The sequence below is a fragment of the Arvicanthis niloticus genome, chromosome 19, assembly GCF_011762505.2.
Source record: "Arvicanthis niloticus isolate mArvNil1 chromosome 19, mArvNil1.pat.X, whole genome shotgun sequence".
In the NCBI taxonomy this organism is placed as follows: domain Eukaryota; kingdom Metazoa; phylum Chordata; class Mammalia; order Rodentia; family Muridae; genus Arvicanthis; species Arvicanthis niloticus.
This window is the reverse complement of record NC_047676.1, coordinates 11,998,151-12,016,847: the sequence shown is the minus strand read 5'-3', so window position 1 is coordinate 12,016,847 and position 18,697 is coordinate 11,998,151. Positions and strand designations below refer to the sequence as shown.

Here is an 18,697-nt window from a genome sequence, read left to right as displayed (position 1 = left end):
CCGTGAGCTAAGCCTTGGCCTAGCCCACAGGGTGAGGCTGTTTTAGGGCAATACATGTTGTAAGTTAAGATCCTGGCTCCATCTCCTTCCTCAGAATCCAACTTGAGAGAGGCAGAGCTCAACAATGAGTTATAGCACTCTTATTCAGGAGAGAATGGGTTTTGTCATTCTTGTTGTTTGTCTTGTTACCTGTTAGCAACATAGCACTGCTCGTGCCTTCTGAAAACCACAAAACCTATTTGTTCCTCAGCTACGCTCCACCGGGCCTTGATCTCCACCAGGGCCATTCCCTGTTTTCCACTGCCTTTTGCCTGTGAGAGAGAGTCCCACGCAAGAAGGTCTTGCTATCCACCTTCAGGTGCATTTCCAGCAACCGGAATGGGCAGCACAGACAAAAGCTGTTCTATGCACAGCAGGTCTTTCCTCAGCGAACTCCTGACAAGGATTATTGTTGGAAGCCTGTTTTGCAGGCAGAGGGCATCTTTCTCCAGATCGGTGGCATGCTAGCAACTCGGGAGTGCACACCACCACCTGAGAAAGACTGCTCAATCAAGATAAAGAACGATTTTAGGGAGGGTCAATAGCTTACTTAAGCTGAGCTCATCTCGCTTAGAGTAGGTAGTAGAACTGTCCCTCAACCCAGACCCACAACCAAACCTCTACACCTTTAGGCATCGTGCTGTCAGCACTGCCCAGAAACACATCCAGTCCTAACCCCTCTACCCACAGAGGCAGCAAGATGTCAGAGTTGGCCTTAGTACAGCACAGGCCTACAACAGGATGCTAGGAAGTTAACACGCAGGTCTCAGTCTGTCATAGTCCTAAAAAGCAGACACGTACCATAGCAACAGAGCAGGCTTCTAAGTTTTACTTTCTACGTTTATTTTTAGTTCTTTCCATAATCCTTGGCATTGGAGTATGTAAAAGGGATCAGAAGCAAAGACCCAGAGTAGGCTCAACCTCTGGGCTTGAAGACAAGAGACACTACAGGCGACAGGAGACTCTCACCCACCAGTCAGGCATCTGAGATGAGTTCACAGTAGGAAGCAAGTCCCCAAACCGCCCTTGTCGCAAGGTTAGGTTTTCAGGGCAGTGAGCATCTGACCAACGCTGCCAGGTCCCAGTGAGCAAGGAGCAGGCTCTGCTAATCAAGGCCACAGTGCCATCTCCCATCACGATGATCCCCGGGAAGGAAAGCGCCTTCTCCACAGGCAGAATCTAAAACTCTCCCCAAGCTACTAGAATGCAGGGAACAAAGGCAAAGGCCTTTCACAGACAGAACAGAAAAGAAGGGGAGTTCATTACCGGCATTCACCTAGGCTACTCTGAAGTCACCCCATCAAACGGCCGCCGTGGTCTCATAGGACGGCCATAGCTCTAGCACCACTTATGTGAATGCAGATCAAGGTAATTCTCAATACATAAATTAAAACTAAATTTTAATTTTAATTAATCACAAAAATTTATTTTGAGGGTCAACATTAATACTCAAGTACCTATGGCTATTAGGAAAATGATGATAAAGACTGGATATTTTGAGCTCAATGCCCTTTTACTGTACTAACTTATGTTTTGACGATTTAATTCCTGATGCAAAACTAAAACCCAAGATATCAAGATATTAACTGAGATAAAACTTGAGTCAGTTTCCTCCTCGATTACTGTTCCAATATGCTCTTATGAGTATACACGATGTGGACCTATACAGGAGCTGAGACCTAAAACAGACATCTAAAAAGTGACCTATATATGACAGTCAATCCAATGAATGGTACAAACATGAAGATCATCCTATGTGGAATTAAAAAAAAAAAAAAAAAAAAGCTTCTCCAACAGTAAGTGTCAGTTTACACAAGCTCCTGAGCAGTTGGCCTCCGTCCTCTCAGAATGGTGAGTTCCCACACTGTCCAGCTACAGGGCATGTGCACAAAGGCATGTGTGTGGACACTGCAGCCTGGTATGCACGCTTATCCTACCCAACACATACACAGACAGAAGGAGGAAAAGACAGCCTTTTCCTCCTGCCTCCTAGTACTACTGACTTGGGGAAAGCAGCAGGAGGGTGTAGACTATACACTAAACCAGCGACCTTGGTGCTTTCCCTGGCTCATGAGTGTCTTTACTTCACACATTCACTAAACTGTTGCACAGCTAAAACCAGATTCCCCCTGTTCCTCTGAAGAGATGAAAACTGGATTTTTAAAAACAGTAAGTGTTAAATATTACACTTATTTTTAAAAAACGGACTTAAATTTGGGGACAGAATTGATAGAATATATTCTCATGACCTTTCCACATTCATTCAGAGTTTTATTCTTTCATATTTAAGCACAGGTCTGTTGGGCATCTATTGCATTATGAGGTGTGGCAGTTGGTGTGAACCGCCAGCTTAACAGAACTAGACTTGCGTGGGAGATGAGCATCTTGCGGCCAACTGCAGATGAGCCTGCCTGCCTTCCGTGCTGGCACCTGGTCCTGGCTGGGATGCTGGACTGTGGAAGCAGACAAAGGAACTAGGCAGCAGCTTGCACTCTCTGCTCCCTGCCCCGACGGTGGGTGCCATGTTACAGCTACGTCAAGGTCCTGCCACCTGAGCTGCCTGCCATGGTGGACATCCTTGATCAGTGAGCTCACACACGGTTTCCCTTACGCGGCTTCTGTCCGAGACTTTTATTATAGTAGCAGAAAAAGAAACAAAGGTTTAAGCTCACCTTTTAGCTCTCCTCCCACAGTCTATCACTCTTCCCTAAAACTCTAAGTTGGCACTGGGCCTCTGCCACACTAGCGATCTGGTGTTTCTCTGAGATGAACTGTACACATTGAAGGTTTTCTATCGCTACTGTGGTTACTGCTTTTTAAAGAAACAACACATCTTAAAAGAACACTATTTTATACACCTACAAGCAAGATTCTTCAATGGTTTTTGCTTCTAAAAATATTCTCTGCCCTTCAAAGGGGAATACCCACACAGTAATGCTTAAGAAAATAAATAAGTTTTCAACCCTGTCAGAAACCCAGAGTGACTGAGTTAACTAAAATTATGGGAAGCACAATAAATAAACAAACAAACAAACAAACCGACCAACCAACCAACCAAATCTCTACACAGCAGGAAGTCTGGCAGCCTGCATGTCTTCACCATTACAGGTTTATCATTAGTGCTACATCACCTCAAAAACATCGAAAAGACCTTCAAAAACAAGACTACTGTTTCAGAGTGGGAGTGGGAGGGGACAGGGAGAATCACACAGAGTCACTTAGGGAATCAAAAGAAAAAAAGCTTCAACACATAAGAACTCACAAACATACAGGAGAACTTGCCTAGTGTGGTGGCAGGTACCTATAATCACAGCACTCAGGAGGTCAGAGTCTGAGGATGGCTATGTCTCAAGAAGTCAAAACCAACCAACTAAATTAAAAACCAAACAAAAAAACCACAGACATTCTTCCAACAGAAGCCTTATCAATTCATACTGTATGATATTTTACCTAGTAAAGTCCGAAAACTAGAAGGAAAAATAAACAAAAGGACACGCAATGTCATTTTCCCTCAGGAAAAGGCTCATCAGATGTTACTATTCTGTACTATGATGAAGGTGTCTGTGGCCACATGGGAAAACAGGATGAATCTCTGTGCACTTAGAGTATTTCCTTATGCATACAGAAGGAAATGCAACTATCGCAGAGCAAATTCACACACACAACCGAATTCTAAGTTAAAGGCACTAATGCCTGCCATCACGAGTGCACGAGTGAATCCACCGGGCATTGCATGTCCACAACCAGTGCAGGTAAGCAAGAAGATCTGACATGGGATATGATACAGGGAAACTGGACCTAACAATAACACAAACAAGAAAGAAAGATGAAATAAAAAGAGGTTCCCCAGAAATGAGTCCAAGTTCATTAAGATTATATTGTCTTTAAAATGCAGATAGTCATGAGTATTTGCAAGAGCATTAGCAAATTTCAATAGTGATATAAGCCCAAAGGGTCAGCTGGGAATTATCTAAACATTTCAAGGTCTGCTTCCAAAACTGTTCAAACATGAACTTGGACGTTCCCTGCTATTTAATTACAAGCAACAACATAAAGTGTCAAAGTCCAGAATAAGTCATTACTCCTATTTTAACTTGCTGCTCGGGGCCTCCTGAGGTAAGGGTACCACAGCATCTCACAGTGACAACACAATGCCTCTCAACATAATCACACATATTCCGAACAGTGAGGGATGCCAGCACTCTATTCAATAAATAGTTAATGAAATGTGGTGATTTTACTCACGAGGCAATGCAAGAAATATTACAAGGATCTGATTGCTTTTTATATCCTGAGTTTTCATACCTAAGACTTAATTTTTATTGAAACAAAATTTATATTTTAAAGGGCTATCTTCTATCTTTCTTCTCAAACAAGTTGCTTTTTTTTTTTTTTTTTTTTGGTTTTTCGAGACAGGGTTTCTCTGTGTAGTCCTGGCTGTCCTGGAATTCACTCTGAAGACCATAACCAGGCTGGCCTCGAACTCAGAAATCTGCCTGCCTCTGCCTCCCAAGGGCTGGGATTAAAGGCGTGCGCCACCACTGCCCGGCTCAAAACAAGTTGCTTATCGTCTATATAAAACTGAGTCAAATTAAGAATTTTAACTATCATAAGATAAGTTCAACACATGAGGGTAACACCACCAACAAATATTAAACTGATTCAGGGGCTACAGGTGGAATCCTAAAGAAGGGTGCATCTGGTTCCCAGGAACAAGGGCTACAGGCTATGCTTCCTGAGGGAAATAAAGGGCCCACGGCAACCCACGCTCAGGACATCTCCCCAGTCACCCCTGCCCAAGTCAGGAGCATGGCTCATGCCATGCAGACAAACCTACCCTGGCCAGCCCGGCTGCCTCCTGGGTGCTGGGCAGCTCCAGCACACTTCTGGACGGCTTAGCACACACTTCTGCTCTGGCTCGCTTATCAGGCGTCCCAGATGGCTGGCTGTGTCACATCCTGTCACAGGATGAGTTACACGGGCTCATCAGGACACTGCATCGTCAGCAGCATGTAAAGGGGGACCCACCTCTGAACTGAAGGGACGAGTTTAGATTTCCACCTGTATAAAAACTGGAATCACTGAAACCCGCAACCCCAATACTAGAGGACATGTGCAAAGAGGATCTCCCAATGCCGGGGCACAAAGCCTCAGCAACCAAAGCCTAGACTCCTCCCCACTCTCTTCTGAACCATTCCAGCCTTCAAAAAACCTACTCTGGGACCCCATTCTTAGTCTTCTAAGAGACAATTTACTTTAAATATATTAATTGGCATATAAATTCAATGCCCATCCCTCCAAAAGCAGATGAGGGTTACCAAAGATACTGTAACTACTCATCCCAGGACACTACCATTTAAGCATATCTCATAGGAAGACCACAAATGAGACCCATCACCACCATTCCCAAAACAAGAAATAAAAAATAAAAAACAAAACTACTGTTTTAAAAAGAGAAGTAAAAACCAGTTTACCGTCAGAACTTTCATTGGACAGATTCCTTTCCAAACAGTTTCCTCTGACCCAAAAGCATCTGCCTTATGGAGACACAGTTTGCACCTTCCAAAGGCACGTGCTGAAGCCCCCAGTGAAACATACTGTGTAACAGAACAATGAGTGAAGGCTCGGCTAATTAATTCTCATTATCAACAGCTAGTCTTCAGATCATAATGGTCCAAAGTTGGCTCCAGGGGGCCAAGAGTTTTCCCAAATTGTCCTTGGAGACCTGCAGATCTGAGGCCACCAGAAGAGGAGCTGCATGTGTGCATCTCTTGGCTGTTCACATGTGTCCCTCACAGACTTGTCTCCTCACACACTCTGACAGGGATGTTATAGTGTCGATCATCCTCAGCTATGAGGGTCACCATTGGCCAGTCCGTGGGGGGGTCAGTGGGATACACCGTGATGAATTCCTCAGTGTTATACTTGGACAGCCGGTACACCTGGATGGTGTGGCGAACAGCATAGGCAAGAAGGAACATTTCAACCTGGGAAGGAAAAGCAAATGAGTGTTCTGAGGGAACCCACAGGGAAAGACGGCCCCTAGCACCAAGGGCATCCACTATCCCAGACAATGAGTGGCCACGGCTTGGCTGCAAACATTCTCCTCCCCTCTGAAACTAGTCAAGGAGAAGGATAATAAAGAATGCAGCAGATATCCAATAGAAACTCATACTTGGAACATGAAAAGGTTAATGTTAATTTAATAAAGTATATAATAAGACATCAGTTTCAAATTGAACAAAGTATTCAGAAGACATTTCTCCAAAGACAATAAATGAGTGGCTAAGGACCACACTACATCATAAGCCCTCAGAGGAGAGCAAACCATGAGAACTTCACGCCTATGAGAATGTACACAATCGAAAAGACAGTGAGTGACCGTGAATAAGGGGTTTTCTTTGGGAGTAATGAAAATGTATGGAGACTGAAAACATACTGTCAATTAATCACACAGTTTAAACAGCTGATCTATGTTCTGTGAACTTCATCTTAGTTTTTAAAAGATAGTAAAATCACCATGAAGACATGGAAAAATGAGAAACTGCTGTGGGAATGTAGAGCGGGGCAGCTACTTCTCTTTCTCTTCTTCCGGCAATGCAAGGGATCAAACGTAGGCCTTGTCCAAGCTATGCAAGTATCTGGCACTGAGATACATTCTAGACCTCAATAGTAGTTCTTCAAAATGTCACAACATTACTATCTGCCCACAGCAATTCTGTTCTTGGACATATACCCCAAACGAAACGTGCACACACACGTACACACAACCCTGCCGATGACTGTTCACAGCAGTCAGCAGGAGCCACCCAAACACACATCGAGCAGATGAGTGCACAAAATAGGATACTGCCATACAATGCCATTTTACCTGGTGAGAAGAAGGAATGAAGTCCCAGTACATTCTAAAACACAGATGGATCCTAAGACATTATACTAAATCGAAATGGTGGCCATAAAATACTGCATAGTGTATGATTCCACTTCTAAGACTATCCAGAACAGGCAGATGTATACCCAGAAATTAGAGTATGATTGCCTACAGTTGGAGAGAAGGAAGCCTGATCACTATGAGCTTTGGATTTCATTATGGAGTTCCAACATGGCTCAAGATTAGACTACACTGGTGGTTTAAAAGAGTGGGGTTAATGGTGCTTCAGTAATATTTTTAAAGAGGACACACCACTGTAGCAGAGCTCACTGGGTCTTAAAACGGACTAATTTCAGTCTACTGTGTAGCGCAAGTCCTCCTAGACTCTTTGCCACAAGACCTTGACTCCTTCGTTCAGGAGTCAAGCAGCCTACATTCTAAGTACAAAGAGTAATCTTAAGTAATCATAAATATTTCTGGCCTAGCAATAACCCGTAGTCTTTTACTCTTCCTTACACCTTAAGTAAAACAACAGAATAGGTTTCATAGATTTCTATCTGCCAGAAAGATTCACAGAAACACAACTTGACTCTCTATTCCTTGAAGCATCTGTCCTGGTACTCCGGCCTTTTCTGGAGTCCAAGTAGAAAGTAGCAGGTTAGATTCAGAGTCTTAATGTTTCTTTAGTTGGTAGCTAGTCACATGCATGCACACAGAATGTTAACATATTTTCAAATTATATTAGCATCCTAGAGAGACAAGAAAACTAATCTTATCCATCACTTCGCAAAAGCAATCCTAGGACCATGTAAGGGTCAAGATCAATAAACTATGTCCATAAGTCTTAGAAATGTCTCCCTTAAAAGGGTAGAACTCCACCACCCCTTGAGTAAATAACAGATTTAGTGACTAGCTTATAACAAATAGAATATGGAATAAACGAGAATGTGTAGCTTCTTCCAAACCAACAGCAGACCTGTGGAGATGCCTATGCAGTGAAGAACTGAATGACCCTCTGGCTACCAACAAAGATGTAGATTTCCTGCCAAGAGTTATGCAAGTACATCCTCCATCCAACGCCATGACTGCAAGCTCGTGAGGGGCTGGGCAGGATGCTACTGAACTGACCTACAAGTTTTGGGACCCCCTTGATGGCTAGCATAGGAATAAAATACTCTCAAAGACATAGCTCACCTGTTCAAGGCCACCAGTGTGTCCCACCTGGTTTAGGTGGTTCCTCAGGAGCTGTTCAGGGTCATTTGATGTGTCTCGGGCAAACAAGAGCACAGAGAAAAACGGAACTTCCTTTCCCTTCTCCTTGTCATCATACAGTTCGATGGCTCTGTTTAGCATGAGGAACTTTACAGCTTCATAGAGGCTGTACTCCTCCTCTTCGTTCGTGAACAGTTCATCGCAAGCTGTCTGCCTTGCTTCAGCCGTTTTCATTGCAGCCAGGCATACCCACTACAATAAGAAAGTTGTCACCATTACAATTCTTGTCTCAAAATCCCTGGCATACTTCTATACCATGATTACTCGATGGTTTTCAAAGGAAGGGACCGTGAGCAACATGCCAATGCAAACAGCTCCAAGTTCGCACCTCAGACAACACTGTCCCTCAGACCACATGAAGCCCTCGTTTAGCTTCTCTTGTTAATGTGAAGTGCAACACAGCAAGGGGAGGGAGGCAGGGGGATGTGAGGTGGACACTGATCCTCTGCCTGCCCAAGCAACGCCAGCAATCAAACAGCTGACAGAGAACACGAAGAGCTGTCAACCCGGACAGCTGACAGGACATGTGTGAGAGCTGTCAACCCGGACAGCTGACAGAACGTGTGTGAGAGCTGTCAACCCAGACAGCTGACAGGACATGCGTGAGAGCTGTCAACCAGCTGTGACTGCTACACCTGGAGGTTTTAGAAACCCCAGAAACACGCAGACAACCCTCCAAACTGGAAGACTACTGAGGGAGACTGTGGGGTCTTCTGAATACTGGTTTATTAAACTTACTCCATAATGTCTTTTTTTTGGTTTTTTTCGAGACAGGGTTTCTCTGTGTAGTTCTGGCTGTCCTGGAACTCACTCTGTAGACCAGGCTGGCCTCGAACTCAGAAATCCGCCTGCCTCTGCCTCCCAAGTGCTAGGATTAAAGGCGTGCGCCACCACCGCCCGGCCATAATGTCTTAAAAATATACATGAGTGTCTCATCAATAAATCCAGTCAGGAATTCTTGACTACTAATTAAAAATCAAGGTTTTCACATAATAAGCAAACTCTTTAAATGAACTAAACATTGTAAATATGTGTACTGCTAAGCTATCATGAAAAAAAATGTCAATTTAAATATCAGTCCTTATGAATAAGCACTAATTGGCACTGCTTTCAAACACCAGTCTGAATTTTAAACCTGAGAAAAAGTGTAGTAATTCTGACTAGAGAACTCTCCAATACTTAATGGCTGGACTATGTCGTCACGTTTCATATTTTCTAGAAGCAGACAATGGTGCTGGCTAGGAGCACAACTCTAGAGACAGAGAGTCAAGATTTGACTAAGAGCTGGCTTTTCAAGGTTTCCCTCCAGGCTGCAGTTCCCTTATCTTTAGAACAGAGGTCACCATAGCCATCCCACTTTCTTGGTTGAAAGGTAGAGGAACCCAACCAACTTTTAGTGGCAGCATGACAAAGACACCTGCTGGGAGCTGCTCGCACGGATTACTGAGCAACCTTAATGTTACTGTAGATTGGCATTACATACACACTCCCCCAGAGGAGGGGCCAACTACAGTCAACATACATAATAAAAAAACCTAACACCTTCACCAGACCCTTAAAAATTTGAAAAGGAAACCACAACTTATAGCTAAGCTGACAAACTCACCACTCTGTCCTTCAAAGACTTCCAGCGTGCCTTCATCATTCCAGCAGGTCAGGGGCTTCTGGCCCCCAAACATTACACTCCAATAGGCAAGGGGGACAACAGTGCTCTCTACCACAGGAAGGGAGAATTGTATACACCAGACCACAGGAAATTAGAATACCAAGCTATCCGTAAACTCTTTCAGACTACTCTCAGGATGGCTTCAAAAGACAAGTTACTAAGTCTACTTATTGAAAAAGTTTTTAACATATACTGGTAGACTTTTTAAATGTAAGAGTAACTGGAAAGAACTTAATAGCTGCACAGAGATACACATAAATACACTGAGAATATGAACATGGGGTAAAGGATGGAAGACATAGCTCAGTTAAGAGCACTTGCTGCTTTTACAGAGGATGTTCATGTTGGTGCTTACAACCCCCTCCCCCCACCCCGCCCCTAACTCCAACTCCAAGAAACCAGCACACTCTTCTGGACTTCATAGATGCACATGTGTGCACATACACATACACTCACACAATAAATAAATAAATCTTTTAAAAAGGAATATGGGCTAAATAACCCTAAAACCTACACATATGACTTAAAATTATATTTACTAAGGTTTCTTTCGAAGAAAATTAACTGTTAACTGAAACACTTATATATGGCACCACCCCTAAGAAAACAGAATGGTGTTTTTCCATTTTACCCCTGCCCCCCCCAAAAAAAAAAAAAAAACCATGAGAGGAATTAATGTTCTTTTAAGGTTTCCTTTTTCAATGTGTGTACAAGTATATGTGTGCACATGTATAGGGGTATATCATGTATATGCATGCATATGGTGACTGTCACTGATTAGTGAGGCTAGACTGGATGGCCAGTGACCCTCAGGGACCCTCTTGTCCTCTGCTCTCCATTGCTGGGGTTGCAATTACATGCCACCATAACTGCTACTTTTATCTAAGTTCTGACAAACCAAACTCAGTTCCTTGTCATGCACTTACAGACTGCACAATTCCCCAAGCCCAAAATTATTTTGTCTGAAACTAGCAAATTCTGACCCCTAAAGAAATCCATGAGCCAAAATGAATCTTCTTTATTTTAAACTTACAAAATAAATTTGAATAAATAAATAAGCCTAGAACATTAAATCTGCTGGAACAACAAAAGAGAAAGCTTTGCATTGATCAGAGATAGAAAATTACACGCTCAAACCTTCTTCCTTAGCAGGGCAAGGGATTCCTTAATTTTTTCAACCAAGTCCTCACTCTTCCCATCAAATTTCAGTCCAAGTTTCCACTGCTTGATCCAGGTATACTTGTTTATCAGCTTTTCTGGTAACTGGAATATCAAGAAACAGAGATGAAGAGTTGTCAGTGTTACAAGATATCTATGAGACAACCTAAAAGGAAGACACCTCAATGCCTTCATACAGAACTCACTTTATTTCAAGAATTAATTCCTGCAAGTGTATCATAGGTGTTGAGGTTGGAGAATCTGTACATGAAGTCACAAACTCAAAGTACTGCCACATAGGAGGCTGCGAGGTTAAAGGCTTTTGGTTCGAATCGCCAGGGGTCCAGCCTGCAGAACACTAGCCACAGGCAAGGACAGGCAAGGCACAAATCTGAGGATAAGCTACGGAATAATCCACACTGGGTCTTCATACTAACTACCTTTGGCTTCTGGAGACTCTGGCAGCCTTACCATGCGTTAGTACATGGCTCAGCAAGGTGACTGTAAGCCTGGAAGGTCCATGCTAAAGTCAAAAGCTGCTCCTTTTCCTGATACAACAGTAAAGCCTAACTTCTGATACTTATAAACGACCCACTAAAAACACAAGATCTGCTAAAGCAATATTACCACATATACTTACTCCACACCATACGATGAGGAAAAGAGGAGTCAGACCCCCAGCTGCAGGAGGGTGAGGGAGCAGTACCTTTCTTATGAGAGAGCCACAAGCAAGAATCTGGAATCTGAAGGCTACAATTCAATCGATGACAGCGTGAGAAACTATATCTTCCCAAGAGTCCTGGGAGTGTCGGATAAAAACTACAGACTTGGGCTGGGTATGGGCACATCACTACACTGCTAAGATTTCACCTCTGAGGTCCAGTGAGACGGCTCAGCAGGAGAGGCACACACAGACACACAAACAAAGTGAATGAATGTACGAACAAACAAATGGAGGAAAATTGGAAATATAAAATAGAAAGAGATTTTAACCCTGGAGTCAAAAACTCATATCCTTAACACCCTATACTGAGCTGGTTTAACAGCAATAAAGAGTCCAGAACAAGACATGTCCAGTTCCACAGAACCTAGGACTCTGAGACGCTCATAAACAGTAACTCTGATTGTGCTTCCTCAGTCCATGACAATCGTGTAACTAACATGGCTTTTATCTCTACAAAAATCAAAATCACAGTGACAGTGTTCTACATCATATCTTACTTTGATAAAAGCTGCAACAGCCCACTCTGTTCCCACACCGTCCTGCACTTCTGAGACACGCACAGGCAGTCCAATTAGTCTCGGACTTAGCACCAGAATCTAATGTGCCCTCAAGTGGCAACAAAGTGAAATTACAACCTGACTCCAAGAACTACAATCCAAGAGAAAATACTTGTCCAAAGACTAGAAGGTAGGATATGAGAAATAGGCAGCCCCAGGAGATCTGTGTGATCTGTAACACTGGACGGTTACCTAAGGACTCAGTTACTGTTGGAAGAAACAGGTTAATTTCCTCACTCATCTCAGTCACTCATCGGTCAGTCTGTTAAGTGATTGCCGAGGTCCAGCATATATACTTTCACAAGTGGGAATCTTGGAGGAAAGTCCAAAAAGTAAGACTTAGAAAAGAAGCCAGGTTAGAGGACCAACAAGACAGCTCAACAGAGAAAAAGCACTGGCCATGTAAACCTGCTGTCCTGTGTTCAATCCCAGGAACCCATGTAAACATAGAAGGTGAGCAAACTCCACAAAGCTGTCCTCAGACCTCCGTACACTCACTATAACACCCACGCGTGCACACAGGATCACACAGACACATGATAACAAGAGTTTAAAGGAACTATTAGGAAAGAACAATGGAGTTGGATTTATTTATTCAGTAACTATAACTTTAAACACTTTCATGGGTCATATGGGCCAGAGAAACTGAGCAGCAGCAGAACAGAACGCCCTGTCCAGGAGTCATTCTCGAGCAACGACTGCCGAGCCTAGCTGTCTCCCTTTGATGCCCTGGTGGCATTGAGGTCACAGAGTCTGCAAATGGAAGCAGGCAGCTAGCACCCTTGCTCAGTCAGTGAGCCTGTGTTTCTACCTCTCCTTTTGTAGCACCTCAAACAGAGCTGGAGGTAGGTGTTTCACTCAAGTCAAGAAAGGTCCAAACTGCGTTAAGTTTCCGAGGGCATGAGAACAAACATAGTTTCTTCATCTGAGACTGAGCAGAAGCAAAATCCAATCAACGTGAATACTGATTGCAGTGAGCACGCCCTCGGGAAGACAAGTGTGTGCTGCTGTGGGAATTTAACAGTTATCTGCACATTACTCCAAGCAGGCCAGGAAAACCTCACGATCGCCTCATCGCTCCTACAAGAACACATTTTAATACTGATCAAGAACACAACCTATCAATCACTCTCGAAAAGGCTGCACTACACAACCCAGACCAGTTTAGAAGTCACCATCCTCTCGCCTTAGCATGAAAAGTGCTGGAATTCCAGGCATGCAGCATCCACCTTGCTTACCTGATCCATTTCACATGTGGTAGATAATGTTACCCAAATGCACCCTGTTAGCAGGAGTTATTGCTTTACTTTTCTGGGGTATAATGTATATGTTTAATTACTTAGGACATTATTTGCACCAAAAACTCTTAAAAAGTATAAAAATTTCAAATTAGTGTCAAATAAGCCTAGAAATCTAAAAAGCCCCCAAAAGATAAAGGCTCAAAAGAATCAAACAGATTTGGTAATAATTTTCAAAGTACTTTTTCTTTTGTTTTTAAGAGTATTGTAGGCAAAATCTATCCTCTCAGAATAATAACATCTAGAAATAAATTAAAACTTGCATTTCTTTCTTTAATAAGTTGTAAAACACATTCATTCCCTTTATTGGGTGTGTTGAAAGCACATAGTCCATGCTTGTGTAAGAAGCCCAAGTGGAACAGGAACAAGATAGTCAGCACAGTCACCCACTATACTTACTTACCCATTATACTTATGAGTGCAGCACACACTCCTATTGCTCCTAGGAAATCCTTATTGGCAAGTGTTAGACCACACAGACGTAACAGCTTTACCATGTTTACATCACCACGCATGCTGCTCACACCCGAAATCCCAGCACTCACAAGACCGAAGCAGAAAGATTACCACAAGTTTGAAGTCAGCCTAAGCTGCTCACCCTCATTCCCCCCCAAAGCCCTTCAACTCATGTGCAAATAGAAAATAGCAAAGCCATGTTCACTAGTGTCAGGATTTACAGAATTTCCTTTTCTACAGTAAACATCGGCATGAGACCTTCTTTGAACTAAGACACCTGCAGGCATAAATCCCAGGGACTCTACTATGTGGCAGACTTAAAGCACTAAGGATAGCCAATTCCAGGAAAGGCTTCTCCATGTAACACTAACATCTCATCATGAAACATATATTTGTTTTTGAACTGCCCCTAAAACTTGCATGGATTCCAATAAAAATTACATAACCTACTTCATAGAAACACTAAAATAAAGTCAAGTTTTTTTCTATGTGTTTTTTTATGAATTCTAAACATCAGGTCTTTAACTCAGCCTAAGTATGTTAAGTTTTGTCTTTTTTTCTTCTTGAAAATACTGATTATTTCTAGTCATTTTTATACATATAAAATCAGCCTACAGATGCAAACTGAACAAACCCATACACTGAAATCATGCTGCATATAACACCATTAGGCAACATGAGCAGAAAAGAGAAGTCTTCTCACAAGAACTTCCTGAAACAATGGGACTCAAATTCATGCAGCAACATACCAGTGTGAGCTCCAGGTCCTGCAGCCAGGGAGGCAGCTCGGCCGGCTGGCTCATGGCCTGGAACAGTGTGGCCCTCAATGCACAGTAGTTATCACCACGAACTCGCCTTATGGAAGTGAATTTCTGAGAAACTTCCTCATAGCCCTTGGGAGAAAACATCAAAGATTTCAGATGATGGTTACTGGCTTGAGACAGCAAGAAAAGTTCCATCCCTGAGGGGAAAAATTGTCCTAACTCACTGGGAGATGGTAAAAAAGAAAGAACAGCTCAGTAAGGCTTTCCAATCTCTGATTACAATTCCATTCACCTTAAAATACTGATGCTTTATGAAATCTCAGCACCTACAACAGTGGTTCTCAACCTTCCTAACACTATGACTATTTAATACAGTTCCTCGTGTTATATCAGGTTGCTGCTGTCATAGATGGCACACTGCTGCACACAGAACAGTGGCACAGGCAGCTATCAAGTGTAGCAATGATGTGACTGCGTGCACAACACTTTCATGACTGATGGTCCAGGTCTGTTTATAACAGCCTCATGACAAGCACTAGAGTGATGCACACAACCTGACATACATATCACAGCTACGTCATTAGGAGATCCAAAAGCTGCAGGGCCGTTAGAATCTTACAGATCTGTAACTATACTTCAGAGATGAACCTAACACTTCAAAAACAGTTAATTGGGATTTATAAACACTTCCAAAAGAATGTCCAAATCGAAACACAGGTAATTAGGCAAATAAGGACTAAAAATCAAGAATCAAAGTTGTTAACAGACAGTGGAAATGCTCGGATTACACCATAGCTCTTACAAAGCTGCACCTCTAAATGGACTGTTTTAATTGATTACTGAATGGTCAAATCTTTCTTTCCCTGAAATCCCACAAAGGAATGATTTTCCTATCAGTTCTAAAGTATAGCATATTTGGGTAACCTGAGTGTCTTCAGTATTGGACGTAGACATACCAACTATTAAAACAGATCTTTGGAAGGGACTAAGGCAAGAGAATGAAATTATTAGTTGGTAATGCCCTTTCTAGGGCAGGCAAGAAAATACAGACATGATTCACAGCGGAGTCTGGGTGAAAAGTTGGAGACCCCAAGTAGGCGGCAGCATGACTGTTGAAGGCCTCTGAGAAAATAAGCCTTTCACCTTTGGCAGGCACTGAGAATCAAGGTTCTCTGTGACAGAGTTCACACGCAAGGGCCTAGAACACAGATTTGTAAGAATTAGGGCTAAGGCAGACATCTTCCTTCAGATTTGCGGACCGGAGATGAACCCTAAAAATGAGTAATATTTTCTAAAATAATATTTAATAATAATGGTGGTGACAATGAGGATGAAAAGGAGGAGAAAGAGGGGGAGGAGGAAGAAAAGCAGCAGCAGCTTTCAAATACGGTCCTCAAATTCTACCAAATTTGTCTGGAGAAATGACTCCATAGTTAAGAACACTGGCTGCTCTTGCAGAAGACCTGGGTTCATTCTAAGCATCCACATGGAGGCTCACAACCATAGGTAACTCCAGTCTCAGGGAATCCAGTGCGCTCTCTGGCCTCTACAGACACTGCACATGATACATGGAGATAAAAAAAATACAAAAGAATGTCTAAAACACAAGTAGTATATTCAAATTCAAAATATGAATAATCCAAGAAAGAAAAAAAAAAGAGAGAACCAAAAGACACAACCTTAAGTACTAGGTAGAAGTTTGTCACTAGCTTAGGAATGGTTAAACAGAAACAGTGTCACATGGTTTCCCCTACTCATTAGCACTGATGGATGGAGTACAGTCTGTAGGTAGAGCCCATAGGGTATGCTGCAGCTCCAGTACCATATCACAGTCTCAGGGGCTCTTCTAGGGGTGCCAGTGTATGCACTAGAATGAGGTGAAGGTAGCTCCTGGCACACCTCAAATGAAGGAAATGGTTCAAATCCCTCTGCAGAGAGAGTACAGGAGTATTCCCCACCTAGGACTTAGATGCATGGGCAGAAGGTGTAAACCACCTCTGCCTATCCCTGAGGCGGTTACGGCACCAGTTAAGAGCATTCCCAACTGTCTCAAAGAGAAGCACCAGTGGCTGACTCTACTCGCAACAGCACAGCTATGTGTTCTTCAAAGAAGGTAAGTTACTACAGAACTGATGTTGCTTCTATATTAGTACTATGACTCCAAACAAGTCCTTATCTTTGCAGTTTGTTTCCTCGTCTCTAAAATTAGAACACCAATATTTACAGCATTGTCTTTTTATAGCAGTAGTCTTAACCAATGTCTAAAAGCATCCTATGATACATATGTCACATGAAAACTCATGACAGACGGTTTGAGGGACTTCCATAGGTGCACCTTGGCCATACCTTTTTCATACATGTGGCTTTCTGAGTATTTCCTCTCCATTCTTTTTTGCAGTAGTCCATAATATCCACTTCAGGAGCCACACTCAACCTGGGTTCTGTAGAAAAATCAAAACGGCAATAATGAAATGAATAAGCCAACGAAAGTGTAATGGACATTAAGGCATTGCTTTCCAGGGTTGAGGGGAGTCCTCTCCTTACGCCTTACTTTCTCTATTTTAAACACCCCTCAATCTCACTACTGCCCATGACAAAAACTACTGCCCACCTCCACAAACAAATCTTAAAAGGTCTCTCTTGTCACCACACCATCCAGAGCATTCTACACAGAGCAGTAGTCGGGTTGCTCATTTAAATCCTGAGTTGGATGGCAGTCCTTCCTCACATGCCCAGAGCTGCAGGAACCTTCCAGTTCACACTCATCTGATCCACGGGTGTCTGTGAACACTTTATTAATCAGATGCAAGTATATGAACCATGAAATAGTTCCATCATCGTTTTCATATCTATTAGACAGAGATAACAACAAACCAAAAGTTCATTTGCTATTTTCCTAAGACTATAGTTTCTGTTATAAGCCAGAAAGGATTAGAGCACTCACTGTTGGCTAATCCCCAGACAGCCTTTGATGGTCCTCAAAATTAGTACTCAGGATCAAACAACATGGATTTGTTTATATATATAAAATGCCTTTAAATTCACTTATCCTCCCCCCCCATACCCCTCTCCTTTGTTCATGTGTGTGTGCATATGCGTGTGTGTGTGTGTACTGGGGATTGAACTTAGGGCCTTAATTAAGTAAGACTTTCTTGATTTAGTAGATGAGGTTTGATTTCTTGATATATGCCTATGATTGTGTGTATGTGTGCATATGACAATTTGTTATTTCAAAAAGAAATTAGGGCAATTCTCAGGCTTGGTTTTTTAAACTGTTAAGGATACAGATATTAGTAATTGTTTTAGGACATAAACCTAGAACACATAGAGCCTACATATTTTGTACATAAGTGTTTCATTCAATTCAATAAATAGTCACAGGAGTTCTGACCGTGCCAAGCACTGTGCCAGGAATGGAGATCTGAGGAAATGAGGACAGGACTCTGCCCCAGTGGACATTAGAGATGGAAGGGGAAAACCCACAGCACTTACAAGCACAGAGCATGGTGTGCCAGTGACATGCTGAACACCGAAGCTGCCCATGAGTTTAGGGAGTGCAATGTGTTTTTTTTAATAGTAAATTGTAAAAACTGCCTATTCAAAAACCACCTCATTGTTCACCATTTCTCAAAAGAAATCAAACCTTTTACAAAAGGCTACATAATCCAAGCACAGATAGATTTCTGTGTGGAATACATCGTAATTAAGCTAGAAGTGAAAACAGCCACTGTTAACACTTTGAAATTCAAGAGATAATTTTAGGAGGCTATGTAGAATAAGGAAGTACTCACACACATCTGCCTTTCCTCTCACATCCCCCACAAACAGGAAGGGCTGCTAATATGCAGTCAGGACCCTTCTGGGCCATAAGTGCTTGTCAGCGAGGGGTGTA

At 42.6% G+C, this 18,697-nt stretch overlaps 1 protein-coding gene across 1 annotated transcript; it reads right to left on the bottom strand.

The window, feature by feature from the left end:
• Positions 1 to 5,483: 5,483 nt before the first annotated feature.
• On the bottom strand, positions 5,484 to 17,322 carry Otulin (OTU deubiquitinase with linear linkage specificity). The gene is made up of 5 exons (XM_034523256.2): positions 17,152 to 17,322; positions 14,791 to 14,934; positions 10,986 to 11,111; positions 8,105 to 8,374; positions 5,484 to 6,026 (listed from the first exon to the last, which is right to left on the bottom strand). Exons 1-5 carry the CDS (start codon positions 17,305 to 17,307, stop codon positions 5,832 to 5,834), a joined length of 891 nt encoding a protein of 296 aa, XP_034379147.2. The 5' UTR covers positions 17,308 to 17,322; the 3' UTR covers positions 5,484 to 5,831.
• Between the last annotated feature and the right edge of the window lie 1,375 nt (positions 17,323 to 18,697).

Coding starts and splice junctions, on each gene's coding strand:
- Otulin (XM_034523256.2), bottom strand. CDS start 17,307: ATGTCCATTACACTTTCGTTGGCTTATTCATTTCATTATTGCCGTTTT. Junction 14,935..17,151: donor AAGCCACATGTATGAAAAAG/GTATGGCCAAGG, acceptor TTTTCTCCCAAG/GGCTATGAGGAAGTTTCTCA. Junction 8,375..10,985: donor TTGCCCTGCTAAGGAAGAAG/GTTTGAGCGTGT, acceptor TTCTTATTGTAG/TGGGTATGCCTGGCTGCAAT.